Source organism: Branchiostoma belcheri, unplaced genomic scaffold, assembly GCF_001625305.1.
Source record: "Branchiostoma belcheri isolate BF01 breed outbred unplaced genomic scaffold, Haploidv18h27 scaffold24, whole genome shotgun sequence".
NCBI lineage: Eukaryota > Metazoa > Chordata > Leptocardii > Amphioxiformes > Branchiostomatidae > Branchiostoma > Branchiostoma belcheri.
Genome location: NW_017803843.1, coordinates 1045836 through 1070063, shown reverse-complemented (window position 1 = coordinate 1070063; position 24228 = coordinate 1045836). Strand labels below are relative to the sequence as shown.

Here is a 24228-nt window from a genome sequence, read left to right as displayed (position 1 = left end):
TTTGTTCTCAGCTGACATAACATTGTATGCTGCTTATTTTAGTCAGGATTTAAGCAATCTTATGTCCCCTCCTCCAGATGATCCAGTACGATTTGTTGTAAACTTATCAAATCAGCTGAACATAATAAATCACTACTTAGAATAAGTCTTTCAGGTTTATCATTTTGATAGTAGTGGCACCATTGCTTTTCTGTTTTATCAGTTCATCACACACACACACACATACACACACTAAACAATATACAATGTATGGTAAACAAAAGATCAAAGACATGATATGAAAAAGGTCTGAAACTGCTTTACAATGCCAAAATCAAAAGACTACAACACGTAGTTGACACAATCTAAATGTTACATTGCATCACAAACAAAACTTCAAGTGACCAATACACAACAAGCCGAGTGACAGGCCAAGAGGGTTCTAAAAATAGAATCTCCTTGGACAGAAAAATGCCATGGAAAAGCAGTTTCTGATTTTGGTTGTTTGAGGCTGACTGACCACCTGTATGATCCAGGTGACAGTTCTCAGGCCACTAATGACCTAATCCTCCGGATGTTTTCCCGCTGACCTCAACTGACCACTGGTTTACTCTTGCCTGCACCATGCTGGTCCCATTGGAAAACAAACAATGTCCCCACTGATCAAATAAACAATGTTTGTACCTACAGACCAGTAATTGAGTTATCATTACAAAAACTATCATTATCAATAAAGAAAAACAATTATACCAACTGGTCATACAGGTAATCAGGATAGCTTACACAAGAACAGGTCTTTCATACAAACTAGTGTGTATAAAAGTCAATTCAGAATTGTCTAATATCAATTTGTTTACACTGTTGAATGTTGACTTTCTAAATTGAAAGCTGTTGTTTGCAGAGTTGACTTTAAAGTCCTGTCTGCTGTAGTCCAGACCTCCATATTGGCACACAGAAGGATTAGGGTTGAATTACAGGTGGTTACCCGACTGTTTCTTCAGGTCATATGATCATGATAATGTATTGTATGATTGTTTCTTCGCGAGAAATAAAGTCAATCTAGGGAGGGGTCCCTTCTTCAATATTATCCTAGACTTGTTTTCAGATCCACAACCCATCTCCTAAACTCTAGCGCCAACTTGCCCCTTGTACCTTGTTTTCTTCAGTCCTTGTGGGTTAGGTACATGTAGCTTACTAGCACATAATTTTAACTGTCTGAAGATTTCATTTTTCATTGATGGTACTTAGCAACAAGGTCAGTCTATGGAATGCACATTGGTGGCAATTACCTATGCACAATGTAAATGTTATCACATGTACAGGTACATGTATACACCTCCTGTAACCTCTGATTTGGGTCTACCTCAAAACAGCCCTTTCCAACGTGTGTTTCCTAACATATGAACTCATAAATCAGAGTCAAGTCTGGAAGGTCACTTTGCTGCAAGGTCAAAATAACAAAACACACTTGATGGTTGTTGATTAGGTGCATACAGTGCTGAGAGGGTTAGCGACTGTAGAGTGAATGGTGACCTTGTATAATGCTGAGTTTTCGGAAACTGATGTCATGTAATTAAGGGGGAGGGGGATGTGACTGTGGAGGAGTGTATCAACCTATAACACTACAAGGTATACAAGGTATGTATAATATTCAATGTTAAATCCATTTTTTATTCAAGATGTCTGACATTGAAAAAACAGCAGCATGGTTGAAGACACAATATTAATAGACGCGAACAGCAAGGTTTTCATATATGAATGGATGACAAATGTAACATATTAAATACAGAAACTTTTGCAGTGGTTTTACTTTTGCTGTGACCTCTTACCGCAAAATCATAACATTGCAACTATGTGATTCATAGTTCTACTGTACATGTACAACAGAATTGTTTCAACCACAGAGAAAACCTCCTTTTCCCTCCTACCAGGAAACAAACCACCACAAAGGTAGATGCAGTACCAAGACAAACAGGTAGGAACTGATGAAAGTCATTCATCATAAGTCTGGTTATTGACCGACCATCTCCAACTGTGTCTCTATGTTGTTCTTTCTGTTCACTCAGAAAAGAGAGGCTCCTCCTCGTCCCCTGTGCCAGCTGGCCTGCTGTTAAACACCCATTACCATGCGGGAGGGTCAGCGGAAATCAGTGGGAACCAAAATATGAAGACCACACAAGTGCGGAGGATGTTGCAAAACATTTCCCTGTGCCTGCTGCCCTACTCTGTGGGGGTAGGAATAAACCGTGCTCCTTTAATTGGTCCTCCTGCCCTTTTCTTCTCACGTTCAGCTGGACTAAAAGCGTTTGAGTAACTTCCTTGTCCTCGCCGAACCATCAGGTTACAGTAAATATGTCGCCTCTAAACCTACATGGGGGCATTTCCGTAAATCTCTGCACCAGGAATCAAGACAAAACAACCAGGCCTGGCTGAACGTTGAGACATTTAATATGATTGAAGTTGAAGACGACTTATTAGACAGGTATCACTTGCAAAGATAACACATTCTTGGGAAAACATTCTTGAGCCAAGAGGTGAAATTTTGTCTTGCATTCTTTTATTCAACATAAGACTTGCCCTTAACAAGTGAACTTAAGGAACCATGAATCTAACAGTGAGCATGCAAGGTCAAGTGAATTTTAGATTTTAGGTATTTTGTATAAAATTTAATTTCAGCTACCTGAACACGCATAGTCAGCTTTTAAGCAAAGTTTAGTTTTCAACAATAAACTACTTATTCATGTTAACATTTCTTTTTGATGATACATTTCACTTAAGTAACAAATTACAACATTCCTACAACATTTTGCAATGGCCTTGCACTGTGAGTTTCCACCTGTGAGTAGCATGGCTTCTTCTCACAGCCAAAGTCCACAAGCCCTTCTGTCATCCTCTCCCACAGAATATGGGTCATGAGCAGGTGATGTCAGCGCAGCATCATATCTTGTCTTCACCACCATGGCTCTGTGGGCATGTATACTCTCTCTGGGAGCCTGCCCCATGTTTGTCCCAGGAAGTCTACCTATCCAGTAGTTGTGCCGAGACTGACACTTGCTCACCACAGTTATCATCGGAGGGTATAATAGGGGTATGAGGTGACGCTAAATACACAGGAAGGGAGCTTAATGAAAACAAGTCCGGTGCAATTAAGTTCTTTTGATCCTCTATTAGGGATGATCAGGAGGGAAATCCCGATTAATTGAGCTGGTAGGAGATGAGCTGACAGAACTGGACCTCCCAGTATGTAGTTTATCAGAGGCCAAACAAAAACATTCCGCTGTTTGTCTTCAGATTTGGAGTCGCCGCAAGGAAAACATCACCTACTGCACATCAGGAACAGCAGGAAGCGATTCCTGGGAAATTGTTGGTACTGAACTTGGTCATGAATTGGATGGTGCATGTACACTGAGTCATACACTTTCTTGTAAATGGGTGTTGCTTGATGATGGCAATGATGTGATGAACATTTATCAGTTAACCCATTTATCATCTAGTCTGGATTTACTTAACATCCAAGATATTGTTTATTTAAAAAGTAGTATAACAATTTCTCTAATTGACCATCAAACCAAGCAATAATCACCTCATAAGCCGGAATGGGGGGGGCGATGACTTGTTGCGCTTTGGTAACTTTCCCATGGGCTGTTGAAGTCCCCTGTTGCATATATTGATTTCAATTTCCTGCTGATTTGCATTTCTTCAAATAAATATAGTCTATTAAACAAACAGTGCACCTGCCACAACACAGAGATATCCTAATTTCATCCTTTATTTCCCAAAGCCTCAAAGCTGCAGGTAAATCACTACAAGGACACTAAAACTGCCCTTTACTAATTGGTACAGCTACAGGTGTATGCAGTACAGTTCATCTGTTTTCCTTGCATCTTAATTTCAATGTTACATAAGAAGATAGCACAGGAATAGCAGAACAATGTGGTGTGAAGCTTTCAACAGTAGAACCAGGCCGTGTATTTGTACTGTTACAGTATGTGACGGAAAGGACGACCTGGTGCCACTGGATCCGACTCTGGTGCTAGTCTGCCATTCACTGACCTCTACATGTGTAGCAAAGTTATACAGGTTACATGTATCTAGATTTGTAGCAAAGTATTTGTTGGATGGATCTGAAGCAAACTTACACAGGTTTGTTTGTCTAATTACATGTACAACAGTTGTAGTTTAGTACAGTCCACACAATCTTTCATCTGCCCATGACAAAAATTTTCATTTCACACAAACTGATATATGTACATTGTAGATATCGTAATGACATCATCATTCCATAACACAGATATGTTTTTGACAGTTCATATCTGGTTCTCTTATCACAAACAGGGACAAGTTCTTAAAACAGGGACAAGTTCTTTTCTAGTGAGTTATCATCACTAGAAAACTTTTACATGCCAACTACACAGTGTAATCACTGCACCTTGTATTACAGACACAGAAGGATGCTGAAGGTGCAGGGGTTCTGGTAGCTCAACAGAAAACCAGAACTTCCTGAGGCTGTTCTCTCGTTTCCCATGCCCTTGATCAAGGACTGATCAGACTGCACATTTGGCCATATGTGTTGTACGTCCATGAGCTGAGGCCATCACTTCAATACCTCACAAGTGTCTGGAACATTACCTCCCCACGCACACATTTACGCAATACGCCAGACACAAACATAAGCCAGACACTGTTATCCTTGGCCCTCACTCTCCACAATAGCCACCCTCCCGAGCAGGGTTAAGTAATCAGAGGGCAAATACTTGAACCTCAGCTGCGTTGGTGGCGAGCTGATCTTCATAAGAGCCACCAACGGCTTTAATGAAAGACTTCAAACCCAGAATCGAAGACAAGTCTGTGCAAAGATGATGATAAGCAGAACCTGGTTGAGTAGTGGCAATAGGAACCAAATGCATCAGCCCGCTGGTGTCAAAGAGGAACACATTTGGTTCTAGGTAGTGATTGCCAGCCCCAAACAACCTTGGCTACTGACAGCGCTGAAGAAGTCCACATGCCCACCATCTTTCATTACGGTAATTAGTCAAAACCAGGGGCAACCTTAGACCTTAGTTGGTTCTCTCAGCAGATCTGTGTGCCCCAGATACTGGTCCTCCTTGGAGGCAAGGGATCAGCAGCAGCAGAGATCAAAGGGAGAAACTGTTATCATCTTGATAATGTCTACTGTGGGATAGGGGAGGTAGCAGTTGATGGCTAAACACAACAATGATACCATCAGCTCCAAACCACAATGGTACAGAAGTCAATCCCTCCAAGCTGCTTTTATCTTGTCAGGCTCAGATGACACCTGCTTTTCTATATCACTTCATAATACAGATCTGTAGAGAAAACAACAAGTGATTGATATATACAATCACAGGAAAGCAATACATTTGATCTTAATCTTTTGCACTATAGCCTACTTCAAACAAACTGTAACGTTAGATACTTCAGATACTATTTCTGCATTCTAGATTATGATCAAAGCATCAGGTAGAACACTGAGAGAGAAGTGTATACACATATACTAATCCATTATTTGTATCCTCTCAAAGCTCCCGTAGGCTCTTCCTTGGAATCAATCCATCTATCCCAGGACCACATGCATGTGTATGCATTAAATTACACTGAATTTTGTTTCTAGGTTTCTCTGAAACAAGTTCCTGTGTAATCTGTGAAATTAACCATGATGGGGGGTCTGTTCTTGATATTACATAAAAAGTTAGTTTTACCACAGAACTAATTGTCATGATGAGTCATACTGAAGAAATGTTAACATCATTCTCAACTCAAAATGAACACACACTCACACTCACATGACTCACAAATGAGGGAAAGGCTTTATCAACAAATGTATGACACAAAGTTGTGCTTCTGGTGCACACAACATGGGTGGGATCTGGCCATGGCATCCACGGAGACATAAATCAAGCTCGCTCAAGTTCAAGTGTGATTTTCCACCATTCTAGACAAATTCTATTAATACCCTTAACTGTCTGAAATAAAGATGCATCTTACATTTAGACACATGACTCATACCTGTGGGATAAACAGATTAAAACACTGTATAGAGTATGCATATAGAGAATTTTAAAAGTCCAGGTAACAGCATATGGGTATTCTCTCCAGCCTGGCACAGCAAAGGACTAATGCAAACAAGAAATTCCGCCTCCCAACCACCAATTTACACTGGGGCTTCAGGAATGAACACATCCAGGTTTCATCTGCCACACTTCTGCCCACCCAGACCACCTGTGAGGGGACCAAGCTTCTACAGACTGTATACACCACCAGGAACACTTGACGAATGTGATCGCCAACAATATTGATAGTGTCAAGGACTTGACCACATGGTCTGGACACTGCAGCCTTTCAGTGTCACAGCAGCCATGGAAGAAGAGCTCTGACGTTAAAGGTAGACACTGAATTTACCACAGATAGGAAGTAGTCAATCCTGAGGAAAAACAAGCCTGTAGGGCTGATCAGTACTCACAAATCTGGCTGTCGAGGGGTGCCAAGGTTTTGTAGGTACAAATTCCTCTCATAGCACAACAAGACTTTCCAACTTGTCTGGCTTATTTGTACAGGATTACATCAGTAGAAGCATGTCCAACTTCCTCCAAATATTTGTGTCCGGGCAGTGGAACAGGCTACAGCAGCAGCTGACTTGTCAAGTATCCTCGCCAGGTCTGCTGCCAAAGACTTAAACCTCTGATACAAAACAGTTGATAGAGTGTGATCATGATAATAATATCACATCTTAAAGTATTACAACTCATCCTGTAAAACAATCTATGAGACAGATTGAGAAGCGCATGTTATTTACTTCTACTAACTCTCCTAAAAGTAATCAGCAAAGTTATTTGATGTGTGCACAGGAGATCTTGTCTCAAAGTCAGGCATGACAATGTCTAATCTTATGTTCTGACTTCACCATTTCATAATGAGAAATAAAGAGATTGCGGGTCATGTAGCTATGGCCAGTTATCAGAACCACACTAAAATGATTGTGTTCCTGACAATTCTAGCATGATAAATATTAACCTCAACAAAATAAACAGTGTTCTCCTCGTCAGGTCAGCAAAAACTGTCAGTTACATTTGATGGTCTGTCTTAGTTAAGCTATCTGTTAGAGATAGCTGACTAGTTGCTTCCTGGAGAGTCTGTTTCTGGGGTACGACATAAATTATGTAGGGACTTGGTTCAATCTACAAATGTATTTGAAACTGCCCAGAGAACAGGAGCATAAAATAACTTTCTGAACATTGTGCAGAAATAATCATCCATCACACAGATTTACAAGATTTAAACCACAAAGAAATCTTTCTGTCCAGGACAAAACCTCTACAATCTGAGCAGATCAGGAGCTTTGATACCTGTCCACAATTTAGTAGAATGGTTTATTTCTATTCACTGAAAAAGTACAGCCCAGTTGCAGCCCGAAGGCCGAATTGTCAGGCTTGTTTACAAACAAAGTCATATCATCATACTACCTCAAATACATACTAAAATGTAAACGGTCAACTTATTTATCACATATACATACATTATTATAGTCAGCGATATCATAGATAAAATTTGAGAACACGTTAAACTCACTCTACAAATTGACAGGCAAATGGCTAAAATCGACAATAACATTGTAGGACATTAAAAATTATTCTAAAATTGACAGGCAAAATGGCTAAAAATCGACACAAGAATTTGTAACGAAGAGTGGAGCAATAATGTTAATCAAGGACTATGAATTGTTTATCAAATATAAATATAAAATATACATGTGTTACTCTAGGACTGTCTTGGGCTGTTCGGCGTTTAACAGGTCCACTAAGAACGGCAATGTGCTCTTCCTATATCGTTCCGTCCTACATTTAAACTGTGTTATCTGGTGTTTGGATCTGAGGTTTCTGCCATGAAGGCTCACACGTTTTGGGGGAAGCCAGTTAGAGAAGGTCGTTGAGTTTGATAAGGAAGTAGCAAACTTCGTACATAGTTCCTGGCGTCTGTTGTACAGAGATACAAGTGACAACTGGTTTAATGCCATACTGTAACTAACAAAGTTTGATCCTAGGATAATCCGACAAGCTGCTGGTCACTGAGAGGAGCGACCAAGAAATCCAGGGGTCATGATCAGTTGGTGGCTGCTTAAGCTCTGATGAGCTGGCTTGATTGGACTTTCCTTCCCATTCTGGTACCATTGCCAGGTTTTGTTGCCTTTCTTGACCACACTTAGTCCTACAGTTAGTCAGCAATATCTTCATCACAACATTCCATGGGGACAGATACCCATCCTCAAATGTGAAATAATATGTGTACAAATAAATATTGATTCATTGTTTACCTTTTTCTTTATGATTGAAATGTGTTCACTTTCTTCTTGAGATTTTGGTTAAGGCTAGCAATAGCTTTCGCATTACTCGGTAACTCGTTACTTTTCTTTGACACAAAGACCTTTTATCTGTACAACCACCATCCTGCCTGTGCCCTAATCTCAGCAAGTTTAACTTGGTTTTATGTTTGAAAAGACCAACATGTTTGTAGAACCTCATACTGCGATGCATAATAGAATTCAACACCTTACATGGCTTATCCCCTTCGATCCTAAACTTAAAAGCTCAACACTTGTCCAAGTAACTTTTCAACCTGTACTCTCCAGTTTAACCTTCGATCCTTTAGGTTAGTCTTGTCTTTGTCTGGTAATTCTTCTATTTGTCGGAGCGTTACCTGTCCTTAATCCAGGTGTATGATCTCACTTCTGAAGTATGGAGGGAACAGGGGCCTGGGTTGGTCTGTGTTTACCTGCAAACCTGAGTACACAGGTCGTTACCCCTAGCTAATCAGTCAGCTGAGCTAAACTCCTGATGAAGTTGACTAGATATGAAATCTAGTTGTTGCTATATCTTTTTACAAATTGTGCTGATTAATACCAAACCTAATATATGCTTCAGTCTCTGTTAGCAACTCTATCTGAATATAATTTCGATTGATTAGCAGTTGAAGGACTTCATTGAAGCTTTGGAGGTTAAATACTTTTGACATTTGCTCATAAGATTACATGTACATGTATGTCTGAAATTGGTTATTTCAGTCACAGTTGAAGATTCTTCAGATCAAAATTGTTTGGGATTAAATCTAACAATTCTGCACAAAAATATAGAATAAAATGCGATGATTGATCTGTTATAATTAATATAAAAGACAAACTCCTGTATGTCCTGAACTTCACAGCCTACAGAAAGCCATAGTTTATACAGTTTACTACAACTGCATCTGTCACACATGGTTCCTTCCCTCTGCACATATTGACATAGATTATGTGGTAGTCTGTGTCCTCATGTCCAAAAATACCTGTGTCTCTCTACTTCTAACTTTCCCTCTGGAACTTTCTACCGCCATCAAAGCCGGCTGTGCAGAAATTTGCCTTGGCTGTGGACCAGATGGCAAGTGCTGTGGGGGAGCCAACCTAGACAACCAAGCATTAACTTAAGAAAGCAGCACTACATGTGTATGTACTTCAAACATTGTAAATCATAGTTTTACATTGTAGCATGGTTGTTGAAAAAAGTAAACTCTATAGGTTTTCAATCTTGTACCTACAAGTGAAGGTCAATTTCTCCTTCAAACAGGCCTAGGGGACAAGACTTGGCCACAGGGTCTAGGACTCTGGTCTGGAGGGCTTAAATGAGCTGTTAGCTGGAAGTAAGACTATTATTATATGTGACCTCCAAAATACTGTAATTCTTGAAATGTTTGTGGTGGTTTTACTTTCACAGTGACCTTTCCATTACGAAATCATGCATTATCTTACTACTGTACTACACACTTGCTTCAACCTGAATCAACCGTGAACTTAAAACCAGTGCAAAAAACTCCTTTCCCTTCCTACGGTGTATTTAAATCTGCACCAAGATATATGCATATACAGTACATCACAGCAGCCATACAAATCTTGTTTTCTACAATGCAAAGGACATGTGGTACATGTTTCACATGGATCATTTACATTTCCCGTAACAACCTTATACTACATGTATATGTATAGTACTGCTACATAACATGGCATTACAACATTGCAAGATAAGATAGTGATAACATCTGTGTCATCAATGAGTTCACTGACCTTTATCTTGCTCAGGTCATTGGCTGCAAGTTTTTGCAATGCAGGCTGGGAAAATTTAACTCCAGATGGGCTGAAAAACACAAGGAACTCTGGGACTCCCTGCAAGCAACAAAATTTTTTTTTACCATCAGCACTATATAAGTTTCAAGATAATCAATGCATTGTAGGAAAAGATAACAGAGGAAACCAAAAAAAACATTTAGAATGCTTATAAAAATAGTCAATGCAAACCATTGGTACCTGCTCATTTATATAAGCCTGCAGCCTCTTCTCAATGTCAGGATGTGCAATAGTCTGATATACTCTCAGCTCTGTCAGTGGGATGTCTGCAGAAGAAAATTGTATGTAGATAAAAAAAGTTTCATTTACTTGCAAAACAATTTTTGAATTCCACATACTACAATGAACAGAAGAAAATTAAGTTGCAATTCCTAAAATGTTGATTGAAAGCTACACTTCTACATTCCTCTATGTTATCACACAACATTATTGTGTGATAACAAAATCCATCAAAGAAGTTGGATACAATTGTCAGGGCTCATCAATAGATAATGTATAATAATTGATTTAATAGAAGTATAATACATCCACATATTGTATGGTACTGTTAATTCATACTTGCAGCAGAAAGAGCCATAGGCAAAGTCTCTCTCCTCATAAACCCACAGGGAAACAGCAGAGCTTTGCCATTTGTTGGGAACTCTACAGGTGGAAAAAAAATTGATATCAATAAAAAAAATTGATATCAATGAAACATACATGTACATGGCAGCACTGCATACTATTCAACACTGACATTGAAGGGAAACATGCTAGTTTGAGTGTGTTTTTATCTGAAAAGAACAAAATTCCTGATTTAATAACAAAATACACATTGATATACATTTTGTACAATTGTATATATATGATTGATTTTACATGTATCTTTTACAAGATGCAATGTATTTCCACCTACTCACTTCCACAATTTAGCAGAATATAGCATTAGTAAATACCGACCTTTCTGAACTGCTTTACAAACATTTGACCTCAAATAACCTGCACACATCTCCTACCAGATCCCATATATGAGTGCAGTGTAACGTTAAATCCTGATGAAGAACAGTAACCTTACTTTGAGTGATGAGGTCAGCCAGTTGAGTGGCCGTCCCGCATTCTTCTCCGCTTGGAGTAAGGCCGAGGCTTCTGGCTGTGAAGACAGATACGGGGAATCTGGGTGACAGTACCACAACACAACAGTGCCAAGAAATGTCTTATTTTTCTTCAACAGTTCCACAAAACATCTTACTTTCCTTCAAATCAATATAACTGGCATTTTTACTTCTTTCTTGTTATATTCAAAAGGCTGTGGGGATGTAGAATTTTATTTCAAAATATGATGAAATTCCTTGAATTACAGAAAGACATAGAACTCTCCTTTAAAAAGTACTATTTATCTCAGTTTAATACGGTTTCAATACAACTGAAGGAGGGCATGTTCCACGCACTCATTTACTCACCATTTTTGCATTAAGAATATAATCTTTGTTAGAATCAAAATCACTAAACTAATGAAATGAATAAGCAAATTCCTCACGTGTGATAATACATATCAAGAATTATTATTTTGCTTTGAAATATACTATTGCTTCATTCAGAGCAAGTGGTCTTTTGGTACACATATAAGTCTGTCATCACTACAAGCAGATTTACTGTTACAGTATTTATTCAAACAACAGAATTACATTTGCACATGTTTAAAGAATAACAAGTTAGGGAAACACCACCACACATTTACCTACTCAATAATAATAGAAACACTGGCTTCCTGAGTATCCAAGTTATGTTGATATTGATGATGTGTTGTTATTGGAGCAAGTACAGTAAATCGTCTATGATCAAAGGGGGAACTAAGCGGGCCTGACGGATATATTGGACCGGTGGTGATGCATATCTGGAGGCGAGGAAATTTCCCTGACACTTCATTACTTGGTTGTGTTATTAGCTGATGGCTTCAAACCTGTTCTTTCCTGTTGAGGTAGGTGAAACCTGCTCCCGTTCCGTCCCTCCAGCACTGCCGCGTGCTGACAGGGAACATGTGGACGGCGTATGGTTCATAACCGAAATAACTGCACCCGTAATGGGAATGGCATTTGTCCACCGCCAGACTCCCGTGTGCCCACTTTGTTACCGGCATATCACCCTGTCAGCTCATTAAACTGCTGTTATGATTAATCAAAGATAACAAACTTCACAACACGGCTGACCTCGCTGCACTTGTTTTTTACCAAACGCTGATATCTGCGCCGGGAGAGCGCTGCAGAAAAATGCCAATCAATCAGGTCTCGAGCTTGACCATGGGGATGGCTGCTCTCCCAACGGAGGCGGGGAAATATCCATATTTCTGACTGGTCGCTGGTGGTCCGTTTGTCAGCAGCAATGCTGCACTAATAGCTATTTGCCCATTAACACCTTACAGTGACAGGACCCAAACAGGTTGACAAGGGCCCTGGAATACCACTGCTCTGAACCTGGAGTCCTGCCAGTCATCACGGAATCATGAGGACATGTGTTCAACAATAATGTTGATAACATTCTGACCCCTCCAGCCGTAATAAGGTGCTGATTGGAGGTGTCAACACACGCCGGGGGTTCAGTTTCATGTGCACGTTGCAGACGCCATTTCATACGCTGTGGCCGACATTCAAGAGCGGAAACGCACTTGTCAGGAGAAGACCGGGGCATAAATGTACATAACCCACCGGCTACATACCACTGGGATACGTACCACACAGCAAGGTCAACATTTTTTTTTTCACAGCGTTCTCTTTTGTACCGCGTTCACACTTTACAGAGAGCACGTGGACATAACTCGTATGTTGTAATCAACATTCCGCCACCTCCATCGGAAGTCATGAGTTTTAGCCAAGGATGAAATATTTCATTAAGTCAAGACTATTGCAGGTGTCAGGAAGCCCTGTGCAACTCTCCTGTCAAAGATGTTGAATCAATCAACCTGGGAAGGTATGGTAAGCCTTGGTAAGGAGTTATAGGGTATGCTAAGCCTGATATATTATGACCATCATTCCAAATCAGCTGCACCTGTTGGCTGTAATGATTGATGGGCAATTTCCTCATTTCTTTCCATTGGCAAAGACGCAGTACTTTTGAAGTTAGTAGTTGGTCTCAATTTCCTCAAAAGGCGCAGACGTACAGATGACTTCATCACTATCCATGGGCCCTCTAGACTTCTTAAAATTTATTGGCCTGACATATACATGTATATACCTGCCGACAACTTCTACAAGTTGATGTAACAGATGAATAAATACACTCCTTCTCGACAGTATTCCTTAGACTTACACTGACCAGACTTCTCACAGTTTAAACTGTGCATGGATGATGATACATGGTACCAAATTCTAGGTGATCAACTTACCACATATTGCAATTGAGAAAGACGACATTTTACTACCGGCAATTGCAAGGATATAATTTCATCCTGTTTTCTTTCATCCAAAAATGCCAAAGGCCAAGTTCTTAGAATTTCCTTGCTTGTTGATGGGAGATGCATGAGACTGGCATATCCATGTAAAAACCCAGGTTTGAAGTGACTTGGAGTAACACTTGAGCCTTCGCCAACACTGGTGAGACTGGAAAACATCCTGTGGGTTCTCCAGAAGATGGAGGCACTTCAGCTATTTGTGCTGAAACTCCAGAAGGAACAGTTGCCTTGCCATGATAAAAGACATTCCGCCAAGGTCAGCTGGGGCCAACAAAGAGACCCAGGGTCAAGTTGGCAGCGCAGCTGCACTTCTTTCCAGCAGTCAAACAAACCGGCACCAGTAGAGAGGGGATCTGGTACCAGGTAAACTGGTTCAGCTAATACCAAAGCAAGGTGAACAACTTTAAACAGTTGATTGTGTAAATCAAGTATAACTGCTTTCGTGACATTTTTATTTATTTATTTATCTATTTATTTTAATTTAAATTTGTGCCAATAACTCAATAATTTGTTTGTAAACTTTCCAAATCAAAATGTTTGACTGTACATGTGCTGTGTGGCCCCAAATTTTTATAGCATTATTTACACTGCAGTCTTACGATGCTAAAGGTTAGAGGAAAATTTTTACAACTAATATCATTTTGTTCAGCATTTTGTCTAGCACCCCCTTTCCACTAAAGGCTGCAACCACTAAGCAGATGAGCAACCAAATATTTGAGAGATTAATGAGTGAATGAACAATTTTATATATTTTGTGTGTTTTGTTGTCTTTTAATGCAATTAATTGTATAAAATCATGGTCCACACGAATCTAATTCTGGTTGCTCATCAGCCACTAAGCGATTGCCGTCCAGTGAAAAGGAGGCCTTACCTGCCGCTGCTGTTGCAGTGCCTACTACAAATGTAGTCTTGCTCATCCAGTCTCCTGGCAGGCTTTGATCCTCTATTGAACCAAAAGCAAAAACATTATGACAAAACATGTCAAAATTGTTAAAAGATTAAGATTACACATTAAAGTGTTGACACATCAATTATGAATGGTACTCCATATCTTCTAATTGTGGTAAAGCCACTTGATGCTCTTATAGAGAATCTGAAGTTCCAAGTGCTGGACAGGTTTGGTTTTCTGCTAGAAATGCACAGATAAATCATGTACCATTAATTGATATAATATTTGAGAATGAATGCAGCCTATAGGTTAGGTAATTTCTGCTGAGTCATAATCTTTTTACAGAGTGTACAACTTCCAGTTCTTCCAGAGTGTAAAACTTGTTCTCCCTAACTTTTCACTGACAAAGAATGAGTTAGGCAACATGTTCAGGGGCCGGTCCATGTAAAATTGGTGATGGTGATTCAAATTTGCCTAACTGTATGATACCTCTGATGACCATTATTCAGTGATGCAAAAATCAATCTCCTGTGTCCTCCCTTGTTGCCTAACAATGCAACATAAGTGCAAGGAGAAGTCTGAAATCAAAATCTTTCTGACAGATGAAATAGTTGTTCCAGTTATAGCTAGCATGCATTCTCATACTTTCAGAAGATTTCACAGGGCTGACCATCCAATTGCTCATTTCACATCCCCCGGGAAGACTGCTGGATGCTTACACCCTTGAATTCCAACACCCCGATGTTTGGACAACTCAACATACATGTACATGTTCTGACAACATGAACCCTAACCTCAATCCTATCTCAGAACTTAATGGCATTGGAGTGTCAGAGGCTCAGAGTATAGGGCTGTTCCCCTTCTGGAGACCATTCCCCTTAGGCAGTGAAGGGTTAATAATTTAGCACTAACCGTCCTGCAGACATCTCCTGACAGCTTCTACAGACCTCTGACTGGTGAAGACCATCCCTGAGAATTCCTCAGGCTTCTTGAGAAGACTCCTCAGCTCAGGAAGGTTACAAAACTCGAAACTCAAGACTTCTATAGATTTTACCTGCAGACCAGCTGCTGAAAATTCCTGGGGATAAATGCATCAGTGTAAGAAATCCATGATGGGTACAACTACGACAAATGTAAAGTTAAGTTATGGTGTAAGTATGGTACTTTGAATTCCTTAATTTGCAATTCTATACGTGCAAAAAAGAATATAAGAAGCAGAAAATGAAATTTCCAGCATCTTACAATTGTTATCTCCACTCCAAAGTTGCCTGCACTTCACCAATGGCCATCCCAGTGCCAGGGCCAATAAGGACAGAGGATCATTTTAAAATGTATTCAGGTCATGATACTACAAAGTCACCTGTTCATAAGGGTCAGATCCCTTTCCTTCCCGGGGTTCTCGCAGCAGAAGGATCACCATTCTCACTCCTATTGCACATGTGTCGGGAACATTATACTTGGCAAACACAGAACTGGAGAAAAAGGAAAATTAAGTGGTTAACTGGGTAGGGTTAAAGATGATGATGATAATGAGTTTATGATGGATGAGCATCATAATTGTAGAAGATAACGGGTTGCACAATACTGGGACCATCACAGGTAACGTTATATAATCCAAATCTGGCTTTTGAATAACAATCCATGCAGAAATGAGAGTCATCAGTCATGACTTACCATCAATGTGCAATATTTTAAGTACACAGGATCCCAATAAAAAGACAACAACAAGATGAGGGGAGTCATCAGACAGACTTATCAATTATCAATGTGATTAGTCATAGTGTGGAGTTTTAGAATGGATGACAGACATTCAAAGATGAGGATGCTGTATAGAACTGTGAGCCTTGAAAACAAACTTCAACTGAACAGTGTGTGAATGTTTTACTATATTAGATCATGGCATTGTGATGAGAACGTCACATGAAATACTCACTGAAACCAAGGAGGTTAAAAACCAATTGATTTTCAAACCTCCTTGCTCACATCACACCACACCACTGTTGACTGCAAACTTACTGACCTTTGGCACAATCCATTCATCGGTGGGTGGACCAGTGAATCCAAAATAATCCTTTAGAGGTACCAGACTGATCTGAGAAAGTGTTTTTATTAACTCCATATGTGCATAACAAACTTTTATTTCGATTTTTTCCATACCATGATGAAATGTTCGCGTTTCGATGTGACAATAATACTACGAACACCCCCGCTTTAGAGGAGTGGAAGTATCTGGTGACCTCTCAGTAGCATCATGGCGGCTGCACCGAAAAAACGTGCGTTTGCAGAAGACGTGAAAGGCCGTGGGGAAGACGGAGAAGGCCAGGAGGAGGACTCGGAGGATGAGATGTACTCAGGAAGCGAGGAGAGTGACGGCAGCGACATGGACGTGGCGCAGGAGGTACGGGCTCATGTGGGGAGGGAGACATATGGGTGAACAAGTCACCACATGTTCATAATTTTTCTAACGCGGAAAGGGGGGGGGGCTAAAAGTGCATGATGGAGATGTCTGTTTTTTTCGTCGTCTACGGAAAAACTGTCTCTTTTTCATTTCTTTCCTTTAAACAACGTGAACCTATTACTACCTCCCACTACTCCCAAATAAAAAATGTATTTCCAACGCAATAAATTGGACTCACAATATCTCAAGCCTCTGTACAACTCCAGTCAAGGAGTGAGCAGCCCACGACGTTAAGGTGTCTTCTGAAGAAGCCTTTTAAGGGGGATGACGGAATTCAAAGTTAAGCCGCATAAGAAGTATGCATAAGAAGACTAACCACAAATGTGCCTGACATAAAAATTAATTCCAGTAACCTAGTAGACTAACAATATGTTTCTTATTCAATCAATTGTAACGTTACCTATTTTACAGGTGCAGGTTGACTTTGAGGCCAGAGCTGCCTGTGACAGCGACTTCCATGGAATCAAGAGACTGCTAGGACAGGTACATGTATATGTTACATGTAGTTAGAACTCTCTGGACAATATTTGACACAAATGCGAACCTTAATTATGTTCTAGAGTTGTTGATATTTCTTGATCCTGCTGATTTAAGTTTTGTCCATGTGATCCTTGTGTGTTTCAGCTGTTCCTGAAGTCTCATGTGAACCTGTCAGAGCTTACTGACATCATTCTGTCCCAGAACTACATTGGCTGTGTCATCAAGGTATGTTCCTCTTGCATTACTCATGTGTGATAGTGAAAACCTCATGAGGTACAACAGGAATACATGTGCTCTTCTGTCCTTTAAACTTTCTATGTGTTTCATTTACTACATTTCCACATTTCCTTTGCCTCATCCAGCAAGGGGAGATACCAGAGGACAGTGACAGCGATGATGGGGAAGAAGAGATATTTGGGTTCATCACAGTAGTCAACATCACAGATAGGAAGGTGAAAATGTTAATTATCATGATTCATTACATGTACATCTTGTATAACATATCTGCAACAGTATATTGTATCTAAAAATGATATAAAGTATAATCCAAAAAGAAACTTAATATCACTTCATCATTTCTTCCTTAGGACAAGCCCTGCCTACAAGCCCTCAAAGACTTGGTTGTGGAGAGGTGTAAAGAGTGTGCTCCCAAGAATACCTATGAGGAATTGACCAACATTCTGGAAAATGACAGGCATCGTGTTGGTTTCCTGATGTGTGAAAGGTTTATAAACCTGCCCCCACAGCTGGCATTGCCCATGTATGAGAGTTTGAAGTAAGTGATGAAGTGCCACTTCTGATAAACTTGAATCCCTTTATATGATTGTGTTCTGTGGACATATACAATATTGCACTGTAATCAGTCAGTGTGCACCAGAATGTCATAAACAGCCTAAAATTCCATTGGAGGGAAAGTCTAGCAGAGGTTTTATGCAAATCATTTTAATGCAATTCAAATTAATGTAATCGTTCTTGTCACTGTATTATAAAAAAAGATTCATTGTAATGTATGAATTTGAAGCCTTGATACCTTTGCTTCTGAAATATTGTCAGTGTGGTAGATGTCAAGCTTGGTGGATTTGATTAAGCCTGGAAACTTTTAATGATTTTGATCATATCCAGTTCTCATATGCTGGACAAACTTTTTCAATAAACCTGAAGTGTGGCATTCACTTTTTTCTATTGACAGCAAAGACCTTCAGCAAGCCCAGATCATGGAGATGCAGTATGCCTTTGACTACATACTACTGATCAGTAAGACCTACACTGAGGTCAGAACAGAAGGAGGGAAGAAGGGGAAAAAGTCCTCCCAGCCTCAGGAGCAGAGAGAAGAGGTCCTCTTTAGTAATGCAGAGGAGGAGTTCTTTCACCAGGTGGGAAAATTACAGACAGTAGTTGGGACATGTTTGGACTTAAATGCAAGTCTGCAAAGGTATTTTCATTGCAAAATCATTTCTAGGTATGCTAAGTATGGATCCCAATAAACTCAACTCTATAGACAAAGAATTGTGCAGAATTTTTTTCATTAAGAGGCAGACTTGAGATGTACGATTTTGATAACACTATATGAATCAGGTGGATTTCTCTGATACATTCACTTGTATTTAGAATATGGGCTCATTGGTACTAAACATGTCTTCTCTGTTTTCAGGAGGCCCACACATCTTTCAGCTATCCTGTGATTGAGGAGAGTGACTCAGGCTTCAGCGGAAAGTGGAAATTCGGTGACTCTGCCACGAAACCTTTCCGGACAGTTATGCTTGTGCCCAATAGTAAGATGGTCGAAATCAAGAAGAAAATGGAGGAATATTTATCTGTGTAGCTTTAAATTGTCTGAACAAAATTGTTGCAGGTGCATAAGTGCTACCACTCACACAGTACTAGGTAGTTTTGAAATTTATTTGGAGGGAAAGGCAAGAAAACACGTTTCTTCAAATACATCTACTCCTTTTCATCAATGCAAGTAACATTTTTGTACCAGCTAACACACTGTAAACACAGACATCCACATTTATTTACTTGTACTGCATATTTCTACCTGTGCGAAAACATGTGAAAGACAAAGTTTTCCAGCTACTGGCAATGACTAGCAAATAGTACATGTGGCTCTAAGAAACATGAAACTGGTAATGTTTGCATTTCCCTGTTGCTATTTTGTAGATGAGCTTCACTGAAACTTTGTTAGAATATGTTCTATCACAGATGTACATGCATACATTACATACATTACATATATAAATACACTTGTATATAAATACATTTTGCCACAGGTTTATAGAGAATCTTGTGTAATATATTGCACATATATCATTCTTTTTGCCACATAAAATTAGAATTATTATTAGCAGCTGTTATGTCAGATGGACGGATACATGTAACTATACTTACTTGTACCTACTGTGCCTTGTTCAATTACCAATTACTATTATCTACTCTACAGATATGAAACAGTACAAAATATGAGAAGGCAGGAAAGTATTCCAGTTGTATGTCTGAAAGTATTAGAACTTGTAGAGTTAAGATGAAGTAGATGACAGCAATCTCTTTTTTCTCTTCTGGACAAGTCAGCCAATCCATATGAAAATAATTTTGGGGCCCACAAAATGATGGACCTTAAACAAAAAGTACAAACAAATGTAGCAAAGATTTAAGGCTAAATCAATTCTGATTGTGTGTTCATTACTGGTAACATACTTGGTAACCATATCCACTAACAGTGATATACTAGCAATCAGAATTCATGCAATAATGTGGATGAATGCTACTTCAAACTACTGCAGATGTTTATACTTTATCTTAATGTTGTGCAGCCAATAGCAATGCTTCACAGCTACAGACTGGTCTCATACTTGGAAGCGCTTCTGATTAAGATATCGTTGTCGTTCGTGAAGAGACCGTTTTTCTTGATGTAGTCGATGACTGGATCTGGTATCAGGTACTTGACACTCTGCTGTCGCCTCAAGGCTCGTCTGTTGGGTAAAGGTCATGTCATGTTTATTGTGAATTCTAAATAATCAGTTGTCATTTATCACATTGTTTCTCAATAGAATAATTTGCATGCTGAAATGTTTGAATTCCCACACTAAAACCTCCAGTGTTTAAAGCTACAATTTGAATAGCAGATTCAAATAGAAAATGTAAATTTTATTTGCGTTCAGAGCCAGGTTGATCTGTTGTGAAAATGCTAGTCATATATCATCAGCCTGAACCTAGACATGTCATATCCTGAACTCCAACTCATGTTGATTTTTGTATATAATTATGATTTTAGACTAATTTTGTAATCTTGCTGATTCGACTAGATAAGATTTGGAAAGTTTGCAAAACGCTAGTCATATACAACATATCTGCACAATGTACAAATAAGTTTTAAAATTCTGATTTTTATAAGTTGTGTTTTGTAGGACATGGTTGAAAGATGAGCCAGACCTACCTGATCCTGGTGGAGCTGATCTCATTCTGGATCCACTCAGTCACAATCAGGATGTTGTTCTGGGTTTGGAGAGAAAACAAAAACAAGTAAACAACTGTCCTGTAGCTAGAAAAATATGAAACAGTGATGAAATAAATGATAATCTTAGAATTCAAAGATGACTGACATACTGTACATGTAAGCCGAAATGGATGTATCATATGTACAACAAAACCAATACAGTACAAGACATAAGAGATTTCAGACTTGCGGGAATTATTTGGTCACTTCCAAGTTCACCCCATTCCTGTGCCTGACCTTTTGACATCCTGTCTTTCTGTCTGTTTAATCTCATCCCAAATATGTGCAGTCAACCTACTCCATCAGACAAAGCAATGATTTTGTATCCAGAAGTATTTATCAATCAGTTGTGAACACTCAAAAATGTCCCAAGAATTTCCATTCTATGTTTTTATAGATATGATATCTTGAACTTTCCCTATATATTAATACATAGACTGATGATAACTACACATACCTCATACTCAGACAGCACGTCTGACTCGTACACAAACTTCTGTGGGTTGGTACCAGCTCGGGACACACACACAATCCCAAACTTGCCAACAATTTCTCGGATCTGTTAACAGATGGAAAAGTAGAGCAAAGTATAAGTATAACCATCTTAAAAGGGTTGGGAGATTGAATTGGGCAATGTCTTTTTCACAGATAACTGAAATTGATTTAAGCATCTTAATCCAGGCTAATAGGATCTGTCAAGACAGGTGACATGGTCCAGAGAGGGGTCCATATAACTTAATTGCACAGGACAGGATGTTGGCTGGATACCCTAATGGGAGTACCAGTACATGTATTCATATTGTGGGTTTATAATGGAAATACTGTTTTTACAGAGAGAGATGCCAATGGATGGCATTTCAGCACCTATAAGGTGGTTGTCATAGTATTGTTTTTAATAGCAGATTTGAGTACCAGTAGTACTGTTGTGGTTTTATAATGGAAAAATACTGTTTCTACAGAGAAAAATGCCAAATAAGATGGCATTTTAGAACCTATAAGGTGGTTGTCATAGTATTGTTTTTAATAGCAGATGTGAGTACCAGTAGTACTGTTGTGGTTTTATAATGGAAAAATACTGTTTCTACAGAGAAAAATGCCAAATAAGATGGCATTTTAGCACCTGTGAGCTGGTTGTCATAGTGTTGTTTTTGATAGCAGATGTGAGTGCCAGCAGTAGTGTTGTGGTTTTGTAATGGAAAAATATTGCTTCCAGAGAAATATGCCAATGGATGGCATTTCAGCACCTGTAAGGTGGTTGTTAGTAGCAGATTAAATACCAGTAGTAGTGCTGTGGTTTTATACTGGAAAAGTATTGTTTCTAGAGAGAGATATGCCAACGGATGGCATTTCAGCACCTGTGAGCTGGTTGTCATATAGTATTTTTTTTAACTGCAGATTTAAATACCAGTAGTATTATTATTATTATGTTCGATCGAACGTTGTCCAGTGCACAAGTTTAAATTGGTCGCTCTGACAATGTTATAATTCTTACTCTTTTTTTGAGGTTATCCTGGGTCCTAAGTTTTACTCCAGTCGTTTCTGTTTGATCCGATAATCTTTTTACATCTTTTGGTACCTTTTTTTGTTATCTTGGAGACTTTATTATTGAGAAATTTCCACCGTTCAACTCGTCGATGACCATAGCATCTAAGATGGCGACGACGTCTCCCGACAACGGTACAGTTCGGCACCTGCTTCTACTGACTGCCTCCGCTTCCGCCGACGAAGTGTATGAAGCATACAGTGCCTTCGTTCAAGAGTACACTAAAGAGCAGGAGTATGTAAAGAAGCTGAGTCTCGTCGAAAGGAAAACTTATCAACACAAGATTAGCGGAAAACAGTTTACAGAGGTGAGCGCTGCTTTCTTGTCTTCAATGGAGGACCACCGGAACAAGATCCCTAACTGCAAGATCCCTAACAAGATCTCTAACAGCGTCACTCACAATGTCTGTTCGCTAACTATTCAGATCCCTGAGAACACTCTTTCTTCTTGGAAATCAGTTTGTGCTTCATACTACGGTGTGCAGGGGAAGGATCGAGGAACTAACGGGATGCAGTTCAGCGCCACATTCACTGACTCTGTGCATCAGATTGAAAGAGAGCTTGGTTCGATTCATATTACCGTTTACAACACGTGCAAGATCTTGATTCAAGGTAGTTGTTATGTGTTATGGCTGTGCTCACATTATGACCACCTACAAGACTTGGTTCTGGCAGATGTGGCCGAGAAGCAACCTAACAAGATTGACTCCAGCAAAACAAACCAAGTTACGAAATGCGCCGTCTGTCTTAAGAATGAAAAAGACGGTGACGAGTTCGTTGGCTGCAACGACTGTTTGAGTTGGACACATTTTGAATGTACCGGTTTGAATGAGAAAATGAAATTCAAACTCAAAAATACCGATGAGATGTTCCATTGTATCAACTGCACTATTCCACAGAACACCAAACTTTCGTTAGAACAAAGCCATTCCTCACCTCCGCCGCGCCGCATCAACTGCACCGTTCCACAGAACACTGAACCTCCGTTTGAACAAAGACAATCCTCACCTCCGCCGCGTCGCTTCCAAGAAGACAAAAATGGCAAGCAAAGTACTTCAACAATGAATGTTCAGGGCCGACAACTTGTACAAAACAATGAGAACACTGAAACGCTCAAAACAGCTTTACTAGACCTAGAGGCAAGTCTTGCTCAGTTGAAACTTCAGTCAAATACCTTTGAATCTAAGGTATCAAACCAGCTTGACATTATCTTCAAGCGACTGGATTCATCTTGCTCTCCAGTCAAGCAGGACACGGAGTTTAAGAAACTGAAAGAGGATAACAAAAAACTACAAGAAGAAAACAACACACTCTGCAAACGTGTCAAACATCTGGAGGAACTTGTCTTCTCATTACAAACAGAGTCAGCAAACTTCCAGAGCGATCTAAGTGCTGTGAAATCTAGTCACGGCACTCTAAAAGTGAAAGTTTCTAACATGAAAGAGATCATGCTTGATAATGCTATGGCCAACAACAAACATGAGTCTCCCAAACAATCCACACTGTTGAAGTATGCTGTTGCTACTTCAAATCGGTTTGAGCCTTTGCTAGCAACTCCTTCACTAAACTCTAGTGATGAGGTCGGTTTGGAGACGGACCCCAAAGCTCTGATACGGTCCCTGACAAACGGAAAGAAGACCGACAACCCTCGTCCTCGGAGCTCCAGATCTAACTCTAAGTCAAAGCGACTTGTACTCATCGGGGATTCAAACGCCCAAAAACTAAACCAGACCTACTGAGCCCAACCGCGGACATCCCCAAACCTACCTGGGCACCTACCTCTCCGATACCCTCA

At 39.7% G+C, this 24228-nt stretch overlaps 3 protein-coding genes across 3 annotated transcripts in view; 1 reads left to right on the top strand and 2 right to left on the bottom strand.

The window, feature by feature from the left end:
* Positions 1–16476, bottom strand: part of LOC109471197 (uroporphyrinogen-III synthase-like) — a 47236-nt gene extending 30760 nt beyond the window's left edge. Inside the window, exons 1-8 of the mRNA XM_019770484.1 lie at positions 16394–16476; positions 15821–15932; positions 15373–15538; positions 14443–14514; positions 11202–11276; positions 10706–10789; positions 10328–10413; positions 10088–10186 (exon numbers count right to left, since the gene is read on the bottom strand). Coding sequence (XP_019626043.1) covers positions 10088–10186; positions 10328–10413; positions 10706–10789; positions 11202–11276; positions 14443–14514; positions 15373–15538; positions 15821–15880 — 642 coding nt within the window. The 5' untranslated portion in view covers positions 15881–15932; positions 16394–16476. The remainder of the gene's footprint in view (positions 1–10087; positions 10187–10327; positions 10414–10705; positions 10790–11201; positions 11277–14442; positions 14515–15372; positions 15539–15820; positions 15933–16393) is intronic.
* A 219-nt stretch (positions 16477–16695) lies between these two features.
* LOC109471184 (BRCA2 and CDKN1A-interacting protein-like) lies at positions 16696–19323 on the top strand. The gene is made up of 7 exons (XM_019770471.1): positions 16696–16858; positions 17330–17401; positions 17543–17623; positions 17761–17850; positions 17986–18173; positions 18588–18771; positions 19050–19323. The coding sequence occupies exons 1-7, from the start codon at positions 16712–16714 to the stop codon at positions 19218–19220; spliced, it is 933 nt and encodes a 310-aa protein (XP_019626030.1). The 5' UTR covers positions 16696–16711; the 3' UTR covers positions 19221–19323.
* An 862-nt stretch (positions 19324–20185) lies between these two features.
* The window catches only part of LOC109471185 (nicotinamide/nicotinic acid mononucleotide adenylyltransferase 3-like), a 12699-nt gene continuing 8656 nt past the window's right edge, over positions 20186–24228 (bottom strand). The window contains exons 7-9 of the mRNA XM_019770472.1: positions 21349–21450; positions 20832–20890; positions 20186–20367 (exon numbers count right to left, since the gene is read on the bottom strand). Of these exons, the coding sequence (XP_019626031.1) occupies positions 20229–20367; positions 20832–20890; positions 21349–21450 (300 nt within the window). The 3' untranslated portion in view covers positions 20186–20228. The remainder of the gene's footprint in view (positions 20368–20831; positions 20891–21348; positions 21451–24228) is intronic.

What these genes read in the sequence shown, in the direction of transcription:
- LOC109471184 (XM_019770471.1), top strand. Translation starts at nt 16,712, where the DNA reads ATGGCGGCTGCACCGAAAAAACGTGCGTTTGCAGAAGACGTGAAAGGC. An exon ending in ACATGGACGTGGCGCAGGAG is followed by an intron (nt 16,859 to 17,329) that starts GTACGGGCTCAT and finishes CCTATTTTACAG; the next exon opens with GTGCAGGTTGACTTTGAGGC. An exon ending in AGGAGGAGTTCTTTCACCAG is followed by an intron (nt 18,772 to 19,049) that starts GTGGGAAAATTA and finishes CTCTGTTTTCAG; the next exon opens with GAGGCCCACACATCTTTCAG.